Source organism: Xiphophorus maculatus, chromosome 10 (assembly GCF_002775205.1).
Source record: "Xiphophorus maculatus strain JP 163 A chromosome 10, X_maculatus-5.0-male, whole genome shotgun sequence".
NCBI classification, from domain to species: Eukaryota; Metazoa; Chordata; class Actinopteri; order Cyprinodontiformes; family Poeciliidae; genus Xiphophorus; species Xiphophorus maculatus.
The window spans coordinates 16,601,316-16,619,583 of NC_036452.1; the positions used below are offsets into that span (position 1 = coordinate 16,601,316).

The 18,268-nt window shown below is 39.1% G+C and overlaps 3 protein-coding genes across 7 annotated transcripts; all 3 read right to left on the minus strand.

The window, feature by feature from the left end:
- Positions 1 to 336: 336 nt before the first annotated feature.
- Positions 337 to 3,106, minus strand: LOC102227348 (gastrula zinc finger protein XlCGF57.1-like). 2 transcript variants are annotated; one of them, XM_023341086.1, is made up of 3 exons: positions 2,975 to 3,106; positions 2,796 to 2,895; positions 337 to 1,929 (listed from the first exon to the last, which is right to left on the minus strand). In XM_023341086.1, the coding sequence occupies exons 2-3, from the start codon at positions 2,857 to 2,859 to the stop codon at positions 359 to 361; spliced, it is 1,635 nt and encodes a 544-aa protein (XP_023196854.1). In that variant the 5' UTR covers positions 2,860 to 2,895; positions 2,975 to 3,106; the 3' UTR covers positions 337 to 358. The 2 variants fall into 2 exon arrangements, with proteins under 2 accessions (XP_023196854.1, XP_014326649.1); XM_014471163.2 differs by lacking the exon at positions 2,975 to 3,106 and having other exon boundaries at positions 2,796 to 2,955.
- A 1,525-nt stretch (positions 3,107 to 4,631) lies between these two features.
- On the minus strand, positions 4,632 to 10,291 carry LOC102227092 (gastrula zinc finger protein XlCGF46.1-like). 2 transcript variants are annotated; one of them, XM_023341091.1, is made up of 2 exons: positions 7,573 to 10,291; positions 4,632 to 6,268 (listed from the first exon to the last, which is right to left on the minus strand). In XM_023341091.1, exons 1-2 carry the CDS (start codon positions 7,646 to 7,648, stop codon positions 4,737 to 4,739), a joined length of 1,608 nt encoding a protein of 535 aa, XP_023196859.1. In that variant the 5' UTR covers positions 7,649 to 10,291; the 3' UTR covers positions 4,632 to 4,736. The 2 variants fall into 2 exon arrangements, with proteins under 2 accessions (XP_023196859.1, XP_023196858.1); XM_023341090.1 differs by having other exon boundaries at positions 4,632 to 6,286.
- A 539-nt stretch (positions 10,292 to 10,830) lies between these two features.
- Positions 10,831 to 17,680, minus strand: LOC102235281 (gastrula zinc finger protein XlCGF46.1-like). Of its 3 annotated transcripts, none has more exons than XM_023341087.1 (2): positions 17,447 to 17,680; positions 10,831 to 12,521 (listed from the first exon to the last, which is right to left on the minus strand). In XM_023341087.1, exons 1-2 carry the CDS (start codon positions 17,508 to 17,510, stop codon positions 10,957 to 10,959), a joined length of 1,629 nt encoding a protein of 542 aa, XP_023196855.1. In that variant the 5' UTR covers positions 17,511 to 17,680; the 3' UTR covers positions 10,831 to 10,956. The 3 variants fall into 3 exon arrangements, with proteins under 3 accessions (XP_023196855.1, XP_023196857.1, XP_023196856.1); XM_023341089.1 differs by having other exon boundaries at positions 15,644 to 17,680; XM_023341088.1 differs by having other exon boundaries at positions 15,601 to 17,680.
- Between the last annotated feature and the right edge of the window lie 588 nt (positions 17,681 to 18,268).

The following is an 18,268-nucleotide window of genomic DNA, read 5'->3' on the forward strand; positions in this document are numbered from 1 at the left end:
AAAAATAAACAAGACAAAATATGTTTGACATAAAATAAACTTTAAAAATTGGGGAGTTTATTTAATTCTAATGCACATTTTTGTCACATTTTGTCCTTCAGACACTTTATAGAAACAATAAATTGATCACTTTCTGCATTTATTAAAAAATAGCAAGAATACACACAAGACCAAATTAAACTTAAAGTCTACTACTGTCTGTTTTGGGCAGAAATATGGACCCCTACCGTGAGCCTCTGAAATAATTTTGTTCATCCTCTGGCCTTCCACTCGTGCAAACTTCTTCAGACAAAGGTCACATATAAATGTTTTCTCTCCCGTGTGAATAACCTTTGAATTTTTTTGGATACCGCCTTCTTCACCATTCTTTACAAGCAAAGTTCCCCTTTCCAGTCACCACTTTCTCCTCTTTCGCATGAACCCGCATATGTCTTAGAAGATAATAGTTCCGGGCAAACTTTTTATCACATTTATCACATGACAGAAGATTCTCCCCAGTGTGGAATCTAACATGCCGCAGCATACTTCTTTTGTGAGTAAATTTGGCGCCACAATAAGCACAGCTAAATGGTTTCTCTCCTGTGTGAATCACCACGTGGCTTTTTACATGTGCCTCCTGGAGAAACCTCTTCCCACATTCCTCACAAGAAAAGTTCCCCCTTCCAGTCACCGGTTTTTCCTGTTTCAGATGAACTCGCATATGTCTTTGAAGGTAATACTTCCCGACAAACTTTTTATCACATTTATCACATGACAATAGGTCCTTCCCAGTGTGGAGTCTAACATGCTGGAGAAGGCTTCTTTTGTGAGAAAAACTAGCGCCACAATAACCACAGCCGAACGATTTTACGTCTAAGTGGGTTGTCATGTGGCCTTTTAGATCACTCTTAAGTCTGAAGCATCTGCCACAGTCGCTGCACGCAAATGGTTTTACTCCTTTATGGATGGTCATGTGGGTCTTCAGACCTCCATTTGAGACTAACTTTTTATCACACAATTCACACTGAAATGGTTTCCCTCCTGTGTGGCACATCATGTGATTTTTAAGGGTATACTTATGGCAAAATTTTTTGCCACATTTATCACAGGCAAAGGGTTTTTCTCCAGTGTGCAGTCTCCGGTGAGATTTAAAATTATCCCGGGAGTGAAAGATTTTACCACAATCTTTGCAAACAACTGATTTTGCACCACAATGAGTTCTGATATGACATTTAAGAGCAGCTAGTTTTTTAAAGGTTTTACCACAATTGTCACAAGAAAAGGATTTCCTTCCTGGTTTGAGTCTTGTCTGTGAATCCCCATTCCGCTTCCTTTTAGAATGTTTCTTCTCAACCGAACAGCTGGAAGACTTTTCTCCTGAATGACCTGCCATATGTTTCTGGAACATCTGCTTCCTCACAAACTGTTTACCACAGTCAGGGCAGCTGAAGGCCTTCTTGGCAGCTTTACATCCCACTTTGCTGTTTACACCAGACTGACATGTTCTGGGTTCCCTCCAATCTTCATCACTGTCTTCATTTTCAGATCCAGAACCTGATATATTGTCATCTTCACCCTCATCACTGACTTCAGTCTCAGAAGAAGCTGAATACTTTTCTTCAATGTTTGGCTGTAAATTAGTACTTGGGTCCGGCTCTCTGTCGGGTTCTGTTCCTCCACTGATCTCTCCATCAGATTCTGTTTTCATCTGTTCAGCTGAACTGCTGGTTGGAGTTTCTGTCTGTCTGCTGTCTTCACTTTTGATGAGATGAACTTCTGGCAACTGAGGTTCCTCTTCTTCTTTCTTCACAGTAACCTGCTCTACCTCCTGACTGATCCACTGTTCCTCTTCCTCGTTCTTCACTTGAGAACATGTGAGGTTCTGCTGGTCCAAACTGGAGCTGCTCACATCAGGAACCTCTTCTTTAACCACCCACAGTTGCTGATTTCCTGCAGGAAACACGTGAAATAAATGCATCCTGTATTATACATGCATGAAGGATATAATGAAAACAGCACTGTCAGAGATGCAATAAATGTGTGAACGATCTAATGATCTGACTGTTGATAGCAGCAATCCACACTGTTAGCAGAAACAGAGGGCCCCAAAACCAGCCCCAGAGGCTTGGGTTGGCCCTATATATTGTCACAACCTATTGACAGTTTCAACAAATATGTAAAAGAATATATATGTAAAGTCCATACTGCAGTTTTATATGTCAGGTTTTACTGACATATAACTGCATAGTATATATACATATACTATGCAGTCTAATGGAATAACAAGCTTACACTGTGATCTTTTCAGGAAGCCTAATTCTTTGCGTCCAGTGAGCTTCCATCATTTTATGGTAGCAATTAAAACTCCTGAAGAAGCACAAGTGGGAAAACAGTGCATGGTGGCTGGCTGATATCTGTCAACCTATTAGTGAGCATGGCACATTAAGTTTAAAAAAACATGGATTTTCTCTGCGAATTAAAAAACACAAAACTGTGTAAGAAAAAAAATCCGCACAGAATCAGCTTTTTTTTTTTTTGGTTTGACCAGGAGCAGTAGATTAAAATTAAAGTAAGCCTTGACGTGACTACACAGACAAATCGATCAGAGGTGGAGCGAAGACTGCTCGATACCTGCCTCTCTGGCTGCAGTGCGCGCACCTCACACAGGGCAACGAGACCTGTTCTGCCCCAGTTGACATCTATGCGTTTATGTCTACAGTAGGAACTCAGCTGTCTACAGTTCTTTCCCTTTCTCTTCATTTTTCCACAGGTTCTCATGATAACTATTTCAAAAATTATCAGATTAAGTGTTTTACCTTCACTTTCTTCCTTCGCAGAATCAACAAAGCTGGATTGTTCTCCAAATCTGCAGCTTTCCATCGTAACCGTGGTCCTCTTGCGCTCCTAATGTTCTGGCTTTAAAGGAAAATAAGGTTACACTGTAAATCGAAAAGCTCACACATACGAAATCCGGCAGATTCAAATTGTTATGGACCTCGGATGGATTTTGGTCAGGCATCTGTACAGCCACACACGCAGCCATCTGTCTCACTGCTGCCATCTGCTGGAGCCAGTTGGCTCCTACAACATTCAAATGTTCAAAAAAGAAATAAATCAAACTGAAAATGGAGGGATGGAGGGGTTAATAGGTATCGAATAAAAATAATATATGTTGAAGTTAAATATATTAATCAGTTATTTCAGAAATAACTTTCCACACAAAATGAAATATATCACCCCTTTATTTTTGTATTTGTGATGATTACTTCTTACAGATCAGGAAAACCTCAAATTCAGTGTCAGTCGTAAATGGAAATATATTGTACACTCAAGAAATAAGAAGGTTACAGAGAATTGTGTTGGACCTCTTTAACCAAACAGTAACCAGCACCCGATGCCGTCATTGTTTTCTGGAGGATAATAATGATGTGCTCTGGAAAAACTAAGACAAGTCTTAATGTTCTTTTTTGTTCAGCAGTGGCTTTCAATTTGGTATGGTAATTTCTGCCTGCGACAGACTGGCGACCTGTTCAGGGTGACCCCGCCTCTCGCCTGGAACGTTAGCTGGAGATAGACACCAGCAGCCTTCCCAACCCCACTAGGGACAAGAGTGTTAGAAAATGGATGGATGGATGGTAATTTCTGCCAGTCGCTTTCTGTTGCTGGAGGCATGACCTGTGACTTTAACTGAGTCAAGTGAAGCCTGCAGGTCTTTAGATGTTATTATGGGGTCTTTTGTGACCTCTTGGATGAGTTGTTGTTGCACTCGGGGTAATTTTGGTCAGGCGTCCTGGGAAGGTTCCCCACTGTCCCATGTTTTCACAATTTGTGGATAAAAGCAATCCCTGTGGTTTGATCGAGGTCCCAAAGCTTTAGAATTAGAAAACACTGAAGTGTGACATAAAAGCAAATCAGGAAGGGGGCAGTCAAAACCAAAATATTAACATTAATCCTAATTAAAAGGAAACAAAATCAGGGTTTCCCCCAGAAAACTTGCTAAGCTTGGTGGTCGGGGCAGTCCACCGGTGGTCCATCATGTTTTTGTATTAAAAGATGTTAAGTAGACAGGAAATGTAAAAGTATTTCTGGGTAATTATATGTTACTGGAAAACATTGCCAGTGAAACGCTGTTCAAACCCACAACTAGTCTTAAAAACAACAAATCAAAACATACAATTAAAATGAATGCCAAATTAAGTCAGCAGCTCCATAAGGTTCCCCAGCGCTTCAGGGGCCCCATACATGCTAATATTTTAACACAGACCAGAGATATATAAATGCAACATTTGTTAATGGTTTCAGTATATATAAATTAAAATATTTTAAATTGTTTAACACTTATATGTAAGATTTTAAGGAGTTGGCAAGTTTACTTTGTAAAAGTTCAAAGAACAATATTCATAGTTAAATTGTTTTGTTACCATAGCAACAATCTAATGCTGTGAACTTAATCTTTGAGTTTGTGCTCTGTTTGTTCACAAATCCAAATTAGTAAACTGCGATGATAACTTGATGCTTTTTAGGTTGGCCAATTAAACTACTCCCCCTCTCCCAGATTTCAGTAAATCTAACACAGAAGCTGTTAGAGGTGCTCCTATTTTTAGCAGCAAGAGGGCCGCTATATACCCCCCCCCCCCCCCCCAGTGGAGCTAGTAAAGCATGGCGGGCCGCCAGGCCTATAGTACACTGGGGGAAACCTGAAAATGTAAGCTGCGGTGGCATTGTCGTAGAAAATCTTCCCAAATGAACTGAAATCTCTATTCACTGTGTTTTCTCCGTTTGTGATTCTTCAGATTCTCAGCTCTAGTAAACGTCTTCAAACAAATATTGCATCTAAATTGATCCTTTCCCATGTGAATAACCATATGTCTTTCAACATGACGCTTCTGGACAAACATTCTTCCACATTCTTCACAAGCAAAGCAACCTTTTCCAGACCACACATTCTCCACTTTTGCATGAAATTGCATATGTTTCAGAAGGTCAGACTTTCGAGCAAACTTTTTATCACATTTATCACATGGCAGCAGATTCTCCCCAGTGTGGTGTCTAACATGCAGGCGCAGACTTGCTTTGCGAGTAAATCTGCCACCACAATACCCACAAATGAATGGTTTTAGATCCAAGTGGGTTACTATGTGGCTTTTTAGTTCACCTGCAACTCTGTAGCATTTGCCGCAGTCGCTGCATGCAAATGGTTTTTCTCCCTTATGGATGGTCATGTGAATTTTAAGGGATGTCTTCCGGCTAAACCTTTTATCACACTGATCACAGGCAAATGGTTTTTCTTCACTGTGGCATACCATGTGACTTTGAAGAGCAAACTTCTGTCTAAATGTTTTGCCACATTTATCACAGGCAAATGGTTTTTCTTCACTGTGGCATACCATGTGACTTTTAAGGATATGCTTATGGCTAAACCTATTGCCACATTTATCACAGGCAAAAGGTTTTTCTCCAGTGTGGAGTCTCCAGTGATTTTTTAATTCATCCTGAGAGCGAAAGCTTTTACCACAATCTTTACAAACAACTAATTTTTTACCATGATGGATTCTCATGTGAGATTTAAGAGCAGCTTGCCTCTGAAATATTTTACCACAATCGTCACAAGAGAAGGATTTCCTTTCTGGTTCAAGTCTCGTCTGTGAATCCCCATTCCGCTTCCTTCTAGAGTGATTCTTCTCAACCGAACAGCTGGAAGACTTTTCTCCTGAATGACCTGCCATATGTTTCTGGAACATCTGCTTCCTCACAAACTCTTTACCACAGTCAGGGCAGCTGAAGGTTTTCTTGGCAGCTATATGTCCCACTTTGTTGTTTACACCAGACTGACGTGTTCTGGGTTCCTTCCAATCTTCATCACTGTCTTCATTTTCAGATCCAGAACCTGATATATTTTTATCTTCACTCTCTTCACTGACTTCAGTCTCAGAAGAGGCTGAATGCCTTTCTTCAATATTTGGCTGTAAATTAGTATTTGGACCCGGCTCTCTGTTAGGTTCTGTTCCTCCACTGATCTCTCCATCAGATTCTGTTTTCATCTGTTCAGCTGAGCTGCTGGTTGAAGCTTCTGTCTCTCTGCTGTCTTCACTTTTGAAGAGATGAACTTCTGACAATTGAGGTTTTTCTTCGTCTTCATTCTTCACAGTAAGCTGCTCTTCCTCCTGACTGATCCACTGTTCCTCTTCTTCCTTCTTCACCTGGGAACATGTGAGGTTCTGCTGGTCCAAACTGGAACCGCTCACATCAGGAACCTCTTCTTTAACCACCACCAGCAGCTGCTGCTCTTCTGTAGGAAACACATGAACTGTCACAATAACAAATTTTTGTTATTAAATTGTCCCAGAAGTTATTGCGATAAATGATAATGTTGTTTGAGATCCTTTTCAGGTGACATAATGGTAATGGCATAATAACACAAGACCACATTAATAAACTTTAAATTATCTTGAATATTTAACACTGGAACTGGATGACATGTAAAATACTCAAACAACAAATAGAATGGATTATAAAGTTTTAATTTATCATGTGATTATTTATTGCAACAGGCCTACATGGACATCTTGGCTAAATTTTACACCAAAGACTTTCTATTGTGACTCTGCTTCCCAGATCCACATGATTTGTTGTTCATGAAGAGAGGAATAAACACAACTAAGAAGTTGGTAAAAAAAAAAATAATAATTAGCTCCCATATTATGGAGAAGGAGCAGATTATTTGAGAGTGCTGAAATAGTTGGTTCTCTCCGGGTAACTTTGGCAAATAAGTAGCAAATGTTTACAAATTGTGAGTGATGGTTGTGTGTGATAGTATGATTGATCCACCTATGTCTGAAGATGATGGAGTAACAAACGTTACAAGGTGTGAGCTTCAGGGTGAAATACTGTGTTCCTCTTCGATGTTTCTGCAAGCCTTTAATTTAATTCTTGTAGAAGAGAGAAACTATGTTCAAACATCTCCGAATAATAGAGTAATATTTAAGACATTTAACGCAAATGCTAGGACTTATTATTTTAGACCAATAAACGATATTAATAATGAAAAAAAGGAAGTAGAAATATCTTTCATCCAGTAAACTGTTACAATAGAAAGGGATTTTCCAGGCAGCCTATAATCTTATGTTTTCAGGAAGTCTAATTTTTCTTGTCCTAATATCAGCCAGCTTCCATCCTCTTATATGGGCAATTAAAAATTCTAAACACACACAATGTGTTGGAAAACAGAGGTTGGTGACTGACTTTTATTTGTCAGGCTGAAGTGGTCACTCTGCAGGCAGGGCATGCGTTTCTCGGCGTAACACCACCCGCCTCTCTGGTTGCAGTGCGCGCTCCCGACACAGGGTCAGCAAATTATCACAGGGGAACAGAATTTCACACAAGACCTCTTTCTGTGGTTTTACCATCTCCTGTTCATTTTTAGGCAAGGTTTAAGACTTTTGGCGATGTCTGAGTGTTTGTATCTATAGTTTTAGCTCTCAATATACATCTTTGGCGCAGGATTACCCTAATAAACGTGTTCCTCTTTACCTCGTGCTTCGATCGATTCTAATGATCACAATCATTTCATGATCATCAAATGAAGTGATTTACCTTCACTCTCTTCCTTCACGGAGTCAACGATGCTGCGTTGTTCTCCAGATGAGCAACTTTCCGTCGTAATCTTCATGCTAATGCTCTGGCTTTACTGGAGAACACACCGTGAATCGAAAAGCTTACAATCCGGTAGATTCAAATTGTTCTTCATGTGGATGGCAAGAATACTTAAATTGGGCCTTACCGCCACCCACTGGTGTGGAGTGTGGTTCTTCATGGTAAAATGTACACATAAAAACAAAAAGTTATATGTAATCAAATTCCAATAGTCGATGTTGGTTTCTTTAACAAGCAAATTATGAAAAAGACACGTTCTTCTTTAGTATTACTATTACACTAAAAGTTTTATTTTTTCAAACTCTGTCTTTATAAATCTTTATGACAGTCTAATATAACATGTTCTATGGTTTCTTCCATTCCACATATATTTCATTCCCTGTGTTATGCGTTTATATTTTAAAAATATAGTATTAAATCCTGTATATTCAAGTATTAATCTTATTAACCTTTTATCCTTTGTATTTCTTCTCACAGTTCTCATTTCACCTACTGCCTTTTGGATTTTATAAAATCTTTTTGTTTTCATCCCACCTTATTTCCAATTATTTCATTGGATTTTGTGACACGTTTTCCCTCTGATTTCCTTGTTTTTACTCTGAAGCTGCAGATGGTATTTTGACTTTCCTTCTTTGTGTCTTATCTGCACTTTCATTTCATTTTACTCAAATGTGCTTGTAAACACACACGTGCTCTAAATACATTAATGTTAGATCATTAGTATTTATCTCCTTTCAAAATCTATGATTAATCTATTACTAATAATCTTTCCATAAATTTGGATATACTTGATGTTAGAGCAATTAGTATGTAGTTTTCCGGTTTTGTGTTGTGATTCACGTTATGGACCATAGAAGGATTTTGATCAGGCATCTTCACAGCCACACGCTGCCTTGTGTCTCACTGCTGCCATCTGATGGACATAATAGGATCCTACAACATTCTGATATTAAACGGGACTGGACTGAAAACGGAGATATACATATGTACAGCTAAATCTAAAAAATAAAATAAAAAAATACCTTGACAAAGTTGAATTTTTTTCCTGTCTTTTCAAAAAGTGAAACTTTTATTATCTAGATTCCTAGATTCAGTGAACTACACAATCAAGACTTCTGACTGAACAGATGTTCAGAAAAGCAAACACTGAAACCATCCATAAGAAGGGTAAACCACAAAAAGAGACTGCTAACGAAGCTGTGATTTCTCATGTGTATGACCTCAGTTCTTTTTTTCAATAAATGAGCCTAGAGGCCTAAGATGCTCTACTGTTACTATCAGTGAAAATATCAACTCCTCTGGTATCCACTATCATATCATGGCAGCCAGACGCTTTACTGACCATGGCCTCCATTTAGTACAAGAAATAGAGGTCTTGACACTTTTTTATATGTCAAAAGAAGTTTGACATAAAATAAATGTAAAAAATAAGGCAGTTCATTTACATTTTTTAAAATATTTTGTGCTTCATACACCTTACTGAAAGAATTAATTCATTATTTCTGTACTTGTTAAAAATAGTAGTAGTACATAATATAAATAAAGAAAATAAACTTAAAATCCACATCATGACTCACCTTCAGTGAGTTGCTGAAATAATTTTATCACGGGGCAGAGGCTCCCCATTATTTGCTAATACCAGACACTGCTCTACTTACGATGAAGCAAAGACATCATGTCAAACTCAAAATGTTCAAGCTAATCCTGATCAAAGGGAAGCAAAATAATTTGTACTGCTGTGGCATTTGTACAGAAAGTCTTTCCAAATGAATTCTCTGTATGAAATCTCTGTCTACCGTGAATCCTCAGTTTGTGATTCCTCAGATTTTCCGCCCGTGTAAACAACTTCAAACACAGATCGCAACTAAACGGTTTCTCTCCTGTGTGCATAAGCATGTGACTTTTTAAATACCGCTTCTGGACAAACCTTCTTCCACATTCCTCACAAGCAAAGTTTCCCTTCCCGGTCACCACTTTCTCCTCTTTCTGATGAATCTGCATATGTTTTAAAAGACAACTCTTAAGGACAAACTTTTTATCACATGACAACTGATTCTCCCCAATATGGATTTTAACATGCAGGAGCAAACTTTGTTTCCAAGTAAAACTAGAGCCGCAATCCCCACAGACAAACGGTTTTACATTTGAGTGGGTTATCATGTGGCTTTTTAGAACATCCTTAAGTCTGAAACATCTGCCACAGTCGCTGCATGCAAATGGTTTTTCTTCTTTTATTCGCTATACCGTATATTGAATAAAAAATAGAATATCTTGAAGTTAAATATATTAGTCATTTATTTCAGGAAGGAAACTCAAATATTACAGACATTCGCATATTACATAAAGATGAAAAACACCACACCTTCTTTTTTTGTATTTGTGATGATTATGGCATACAGCTCAGGAAAACCTCAAATTCAGTGTCAGTCGCCAATTAAAATATATTGTACAGTCACATAATAAGAAGGTTACAGAGAATTGTGTTGCACTTCTTTAACCAAATAGTAACCCGTATCAAATGCTCTGGGCGAGAGGCAGGGTTCAGGTCGCCTGGACAGGTCGCCAGTCTGTCACAGGGCAATACAGAGACAGACAGGACCAACAACCACGCACACACACACTCACACCTAGGGAGAATTTAGAGAGACCAATTAACCTGACAGTCATGCTTTTGGACTGTGGGAGGAAGCCGGAGTACCCGGAGAGAACCCACCATGCACAGGGATAACATGCAAACTCCGTGCAGAAAGACCCCGGGAGGGAATCCAACCCAGGACCTTCTTGCTGCAAGGCAACAGTGGTACAATATGTAACTTTTATAAGCTATATATACAGTCCAGATCAAAAGTTTGGACACACCTCCTAATTCAATAGGGTTTTCTTTGTTTTCATGACTATTTATAAGGCAGGAAATCCCACTTATTAACCTGACAGGGCAGGTTGACCTATGAAGTGAAAACCATTTCAGGTGACGACCTCTTGAAGCTCATCAAGAAAATGCAGAGTGTGTGCAAAGCAGTAATCACAGCAAAAGGTTGCTACTTTGAAGAAACTAGAATATTAGGAGTATTTTCAGTTGTTTTACACTTTTTTGTTTAGTGCATATTTCCACATGTGTTATTCGTAGTTTTGATGCCTTCAGTGTGAATCTACAATGTCAATAGTCATGAAAATAAAGGAAACTCATTGAATTAAAAGGTGTGTCCAAACTTTTGGTCTGTACTGTATATATATTTATATATTACATAGTTGTTAGTAAAAGGAAACAAAATGTAAGCTGCTGTGGTATTTTCACAGAACATCTTTTCAAACGAACTGAAATCTCTAATCATTGTGAATTTTCAGTTTGTGTTTCTTCAGATTCTCAGATCTAGTAAACGTCTTCAAACAAATATTGCATCTAAATCGTTTCTTTCCGGTGTGAATAACCATATGTCTTTCAACATGACGCTTCCGGACAAACCGTCTTCCACATTCTTCACAAGCAAAGTTCCCCTTTCCAGACACCACATTTTTCTCTTTTGCATGAAATTGCATATGTTTCAGAAGGTGAAACTTTCGAGCAAACTTTTTATCACATTTATCACATGGCAGCAGATTTTCCCCAGTGTGGTGTCTAACATGCAGGCACAGACTTGCTTTACGAGTAAATCTGACACCACAATACCCACAAATGAATGGTTTTACATCTAAGTGGGTTGTCATGTGGACTTTTAGATCACTCTTAAGTCTGAAGCATCTGCCACAGTCAATACATGCAAATGGTTTTTCTCCCTTATGGATGGTCATGTGAATTTTAAGGTACATCTTCCGGCTAAACTTTAGATCACATTTATCACAGGCAAATGGTTTTTCTTTACTGTGGCAAACCATGTGATTTTGAAGGAGAAGCTTATAGCTAAACCTTTTGCCACATTTATCACAGGCAAAAGGTCTTTCTCCTGTGTGGAGTGTCAGGTGATTTTTAAGTTGAAACTGAGAGCGAAAGCTTTTACCACACTCTTTACAAACAACTAATTTTTTACTACGATGGATTTTCATATGAGATTTAAGAGCAGTTAGTTTCTGAAAGATTTTACCACAATCGTCACAAGAAAAGGATTTCCTTCCCATCTGTGCGTCACTGTTTTGCTTCCCTCTAGAGTGATTCTTCTCAACTGAACAGCTGGAAGACTTTTCTCCTGAATGACCTGCCATATGTTTCTGGAACATCTGCTTCCTCACAAACTGTTTACCACAGTCAGGGCAGCTGAAGGCCTTCTTGGCAGCTTTACGTCCCACTTTGCTGTTTACACCAGACTGACGTGTTCTGGGTTCCCTCCAATCTTCATTTTCAGATCCAGAACCTGATATATTGTCATCTTCACTCTCTTCACTGTCTTCATTTTCAGATCCAGAACCTGATATATTGTCATCTTCACTCTCATCACTGTCTTCATTTTCAGATCCAGAACCTGATATATTGTCATCTTCACTCTCATCACTGTCTTCATTTTCAGATCCAGAACCTGATAGATTTTCCTCTTCCTTCTCATCACTGACTTCAGTCTCAGAAGATGCTGAATGTCTTTCTTCAATATTTGTGAGTAAATTAGGATTTGGATTCGGTTCTCTGTTAGGTTCTGTTCCTCCACTTATCTCTCCATTAGATTCTGTTTTCATCTGTTCAGCTGAGCTGCTAGTCAGAGTTTCTGTCTGTCTGCTGTCTTCACTTTTGATGTGATGAACTTCTGCCAACTGAGGTTTCTCGTCAACTTCATTTTTCTCAGAATGACTGATCCACTGTTCCTCCTCTTCCTTCTTCACCTGGGAACATGTAAGGTTCTGCTGGTCCAAACTGGAACTGCTCATTTCAGGAACCTCTTCTTTAACCACCAGCTGCTGCTCTTCTGTAGGAAACACATGAACATAGGCCTGTCAGGATGACAAATTTTGCTTGACGATAAATTGTCCCGGTAGTTATTGTGATCAATCATAATATTGATGTTTGAGACCATTTTCAGGTGATATAATGGTAATGGCATAATAATGCAAGACCACATTAGTAAACGTTAAACTGGAACTGGACAACATGTTAAATACTCAAACAACAAATAAAATGAATTATGAAGTTTTAATTTATCATGTGATTAATTATTTATTATGGCAACATGTCTACATGGACATATTGGCTATATTTTACACTAAGGACCGTTTATTGTGAGGATTATAAGTGAAGTGTTGTTGAAGAGTGAGCTGTTTCCCATCAGTTTAGCAGCCAAATCCCTTCTCCTGCACACTTTCCCTTTAGAAGGCCTAATGATATCTTTACATACCTTGGAATTCAAATTACACATAAAATTGAAGGTCTTTTTAAGGCAAACTTTTCTGAGCATTGGTCCTTGCTTGGCTTGTCTTTGGTAGCCGGCTTTAACTGCATCATAAATAATGCTCTTCCAGTTTTTTTATATTTATTTCAATGTGTTCCAATCTTCCTTACTAATTCCTTTTTTACCCCTCCAGGGGGTCTTTTGTGGGCTCTAGTGTCCCTTATATGAAAGTAGGCTGACAGGAAAGGGGGGAAGACATGCGGCAAATATAGTCAGGTCCGGGAGTTGAACCCGAGACAGCCGCGTCGAGGACTCAGGGCCTCCAAACATGGGTCACGCTATCCCCTACGCCACGTCCCTAATGCCTTCTTTAAGCAGTTAGATGGTCTTATTTCTAGTGATGGGTCCGGCAACACTGATACGTCGGCGCATGCGTCAAGCCCATAGACCACAGGTGTCAAACTCCAGTCCTCGAGGGCCGCTGTCCTGCGGTTTTTAGATGTGCCACAAGTACAAAACACTGGAATGAAATTGTTTAATTACCTCCTCCTTGTGTAGATCAGTTCTCCAGAGCCTTAATGACCTAATTATTCTATTCAGGTGTGGTGCAGCAGAGGCACATCTAAAAGTTGCAGGACACCGGCCCTTGAGGACTGGAGTTCGACACCCCTGCCATAGACAAAACCCCATGTCGGTGCACGTATTGCTTTCAGCAAATCACGTGACCGATACAGGAACTGTTTCGGTTCCTGTACCGGAACCGAAACAGCGTGCCAAACTGTTTTTATAAGGGAGCAAATCTGTCAATGGGATGCATTTGCCAAAAGAATTCTTGATCTTTTACGGTACAGCGTCAACTATGGAGCAGCCTCAAGGCAAAGGAATTTCAGGAACTACTACTGGGCTTCCAATATTAGAGTGTGTTGTTGCCCAGTAGACAGGCCCACCCCTTCCTCCTACACTGGGCTGACCAATGACCAGCTCTCCATCTAATGGGTCTGGAGAACCCCTAAACTCCTTGAGTCTTACTTTATGTTAGGATTTGATGGGATAATCAGATAAAAGTGCCACACCCTTTTTCAGTTAGTGAAGCATCAGCTGAGTATCCCTGCAGCTGCCTAACTCCAAAAACCGCACCTGTTGACGGCAACTGTCTCTCTAGTTAACAACGAGCACTTGTTCTAGACTAGAATATTTTTAGTAGCTCAACATAAGCTCCAAGAGTATTGTTTGTAACCAACTAAGGAAACTTTTGAAACCTCCAATTTTCTAGAACCACGTAACACAAACATTTACAACCATCAGAAGAACTCTACTCAGAAAATGACTCGGTGAATTTAATTGTCCACAACTCATCTTAGAATTTTAATGCATCTTTATTAAGCAAGCTTTCGGGCAGGTAACAGGTAACAACATTAAGTAACATATCAAATTTAATAATGAATGATTTCAGATTCAAAATAAAACTTAAAATCAAATGTACTCCATCTACTACCTTTTCCTATTCTGAGTTGCTCACCACTGAACGAGGCTTTGGAGAGCAATTCAACTCATGGCCAAAGAGCATGTAGCCTTTCTAAATTGATCAACACCTCAGTGACTCACTTCTCCTTTTCTGTTATAGTTTTCACAACAAGTTTCTAAAGCCTGGTTTAATTGTGGAGCCTGCCTTCCTCATGGATGGTTAGTTACGGAGACAAATTTTGTAAAACGTGTGTCTCTTATGACCCTACTATATTCACCAAATTCAATCTTCCATCATTGCACATACAAAAAATAAAATAGTTAGAACTTCTCTTAAGAACCGAATACAATTCTATCATCATTTTGCCCTACAGGCTTTGTGTCCTCATGCCCCTATTGCAGCAAATCATATTTTTATGCTCCCTTGTGGACAAAACCTTTACAACTTGGTTTAATCTTGGCATACATACCTTTAAGGACTTATTCATTGATAATGTCACTGCCACTTTTGCACATGTTCGTTACTCTAGCAATAGTCAGCCCCGCCCACTCCTCACAACTCCTCTGAGCTGACTACTGACCAGTTCTCTGTCTAACAGGTCCGGAATATCTCTAAGACCTGGGTCTTACCCTACAGGAGGTCTATGAGAGACAATCTGTTTAAACTGGTGGCGAGAGAGGCTCGTCTAGCTCTAACTACCTTCGATCCAGAAGTTACGACCCTCTACAGTTAAGGAACAGTCAACTGAGTAGCCCTCACAGCTGCGTAGTCCCAATAACCACTTCTGTTAACGGTAGCCCTCTCTCTTAAATAACCTGAACTTGGAAACGGCTAGATTAGATTTAGTGAAGTAGATTCAAGTCCCAGGGTCGTTATTTTTACTCTCACTAAAGGAAAGTCCGAAGCCACCACATTACTGGAATCATGTTCACTGGTTTTACTTTATTTGGAGAAACTAAAATAATCAATGACTCAATTAATTTCAATGTCCACCAACCTCTATAAAGTTTTATAAAGATATATTTATTAAGCAAGCTTTAGCAGGGGTAAGTAACATACAGATTAATTATTAAAGATTACCATACTAAATCAAAATAATAAAATCAACATAACCCAAACATATTATCCTAACTTCCTTCCCTGACCTGTGTCGCAGGTTCTGAGATAGATTTTTAGGGAGCAGATTCAACTCACACCCAGTTGGAGATGGATTTTTGGCAACCGAAATGTCTCGAACCTTGGTCAGAGTCTTTGTCCTTTAATGGAAAAATCCCCCTTAGAATAGATGCAAAGCAGAGCGGGTCCAAATCCTTCGAAAACCCAGCTCTTTTATCCCTCCGGGACCTTTGTCTTTTCTCCAAGTCTGTTGCATAGTTAGCGATCGGTGGGTGGGGGCAGGGTCGACGGTCATATCAGGAATCTGGGGCTGTGGCAATCGGGTCTTGTCCTTTCTTGGCGGTGCTGAGTCTTGACTCCCCCGTGGTTCCGAGCTGCGGACCTCTGCTGTCTCTGCTCCTCTGTGTTGTCTCTCTTTCGACGCCGCGGAGCAAGAACCGTTGCTTCCTTATTTCAGCCCTCTTTTATACTTTTCTCCACTGTGAGTGTGTGTGTGTGTGTGCTTGGTCTGCATGACTTCCTGAACATCTGCTGCTTCTCCGGTGGAAAGTACCGGCCCCCATCCTGTTTACTGAGTCCAGCAACAAGTTCCCCAACTTGCGACATTTCCTGTCAGCCGGGCCTCACCCATCCTGCTGACTGTATTGTTCCAACTTCCTTCTTTTCTATAACTCCCCTCTTTATCCGTTAACACTTTCCTACCACATTCAACTTAGTATTAAAATCATTTATATCTACTGTAAATCATTCACATCATCTCAGCTCTGATATACATTAAAAACTAATCACTTCTCTTTCAGATTATAAGTCAGATTATAAGTCATCAATCCATAATTATTTGTTAACATTATTATGGTCATTATTCAGAAATACATTTCAGAATTATTTAGTGGTTACTTATTACACATACACATATTAGAGATTGTACTCAGACATGTTCAACTTAATCATTATAAATCAAAACACAAGATTGCTTTATTTCTTTCAGGCCTTCATGTACCTTTTTCTGCGTGTACCTGGATAGATCTCAAACCCCATACCAGTTTTCTTGACACAACTCATAGATTACTTATTTCCCTCAGGCCTTTATGCTCTGTTTTCTGCGTGTACCTGGAAAGATCTCACAACCCCATGCCAGTTTTCACGACACACAACTATTAGATAGATTTTCTCTTCCATCCCATAATTTTTTTTTTAGATATCTACAAATTTGCAGCTTCTCTCGCAGTAATTTCCCCACGTTTCCCCGTCTTAATTCTTCAAACATACCTCTTCTAATAATCATTTGAGTTTCACTCTATTCACCATTTATTCATCATGTTATTCATTTCTTGATCCGCTTTTCATTATGTCAACTCTTTGTATAATCATCAATAAATCAAAATACAAGAATGCTTATTTTATAATCATTAATAAATCAAAATACAAGAATGCTTATTTTATAATCATTAATAAATCAAAATGCAAGAATACTTATTTTATAATCATTAATAAATCAAAATACAAGAATAATTATTTTATAATCATTAATAAATCAAAATGCAAGATTACTTATGTCTCTCAGGCTTTTATGATCTGTTTTCTGCGTTTACCTGGAAAAATCTCACCCATGAATACCGGTTTTCACAACACAACCCTGATCAGGACATATATCCTAATTTATTGAATAAGACTGTATGGCATTCACATTTAAGTTTTAGCTTTATTTTTAGCACTAAAAAAAACAAAAGGCCTTCTAGTAACTGTGGAAGCGCCCCGCCCGTCTTTCCCCCCGTTCCTCTTCGTCTCCACCAACTTGCAACACAAAGTTACACCCTTGTCTTTGGCGCACGATCACCCTAATAAACTCTTTCCTGTTTGCCTCGTGCTTCGATCGATTCTAAAGATCATATCTATTTCATAGTGATCAAATGAAGTGTTTTACCTTCACTCTCTTCCTTCACAGAGTCAACGAAGCTGCGTTGTTCTCCAGATCTGCAACTTTCCATCGTAATCTTGGTCCTAATGTTGTGGCTGTAATGGAAATATGGGGTTAGAATAGTGATGTGCTGCTCCGACACAGTTTCGAGCCAAATGAAGCAGAAGTATCGTGCAGTGTTTTGATCGCCGTGTCAAAAATGACGTGTCCCTTCCTAAACGAGGGCTCTCTCGTTCTGGTGTATGGAGCTGCTTTTGACGTCATGCACTGCTTCGCAGGAATCCGCCAAAGGGCGGGTCTTTAAAAAAAAAGGGGCGGGTCTTGCAATTATTCTCAAGATTTTAAAATGATACTGAATATACACGCAAACTGTGAGTTTTTGGAAAGGTGGACGTGTTTTTGTATAAATTAGAAATAGCGAGCTACAGTTAGTTAGAGAGAGTCTGAACTTCAGATCCTGAAGTTGAGTGGTTGTGTGCATGGATTCAAGTCCGAGAGAGTACTTGAGATAGTTTAGACAGTTAGGTTGAGTGATTGTGTGTGATTTTGAGTGTATTTGAAAAATTATGTGAGATTCTGAGTTTAGAGTGGTTCTGGATGCTCTACCATTTAAAGCGGGTCTTCTCTAAAGCTGGAGAAGTAGTGAGCCAGAAGAGGAGCAGACTGAAGCCAACAAACAGTGGAAATTCTTCTTGCTTTCTTTATAAATTTTTTAAAATGTTTCTCATAGCCTCTTCTTACATGAATCACTATCATGACATCATAGGATAAAGTTACAAGTTCTCAAATAGTACTAAAATGAAAAGAATACTTCATGGAATAATAATG

What these genes read in the sequence shown, in the direction of transcription:
- LOC102227348 (XM_023341086.1), bottom strand. Translation starts at nt 2,859, where the DNA reads ATGGAAAGCTGCAGATTTGGAGAACAATCCAGCTTTGTTGATTCTGCG. An exon ending in TGCGAAGGAAGAAAGTGAAG is followed by an intron (nt 1,930 to 2,795) that starts GTAAAACACTTA and finishes TGTTTCCTGCAG; the next exon opens with GAAATCAGCAACTGTGGGTG.
- LOC102227092 (XM_023341090.1), bottom strand. Translation starts at nt 7,648, where the DNA reads ATGAAGATTACGACGGAAAGTTGCTCATCTGGAGAACAACGCAGCATC. An exon ending in CGTGAAGGAAGAGAGTGAAG is followed by an intron (nt 6,287 to 7,572) that starts GTAAATCACTTC and finishes TTATTGTGACAG; the next exon opens with TTCATGTGTTTCCTACAGAA.
- LOC102235281 (XM_023341087.1), bottom strand. Translation starts at nt 17,510, where the DNA reads ATGGAAAGTTGCAGATCTGGAGAACAACGCAGCTTCGTTGACTCTGTG. An exon ending in TGTGAAGGAAGAGAGTGAAG is followed by an intron (nt 12,522 to 17,446) that starts GTAAAACACTTC and finishes TGTTTCCTACAG; the next exon opens with AAGAGCAGCAGCTGGTGGTT.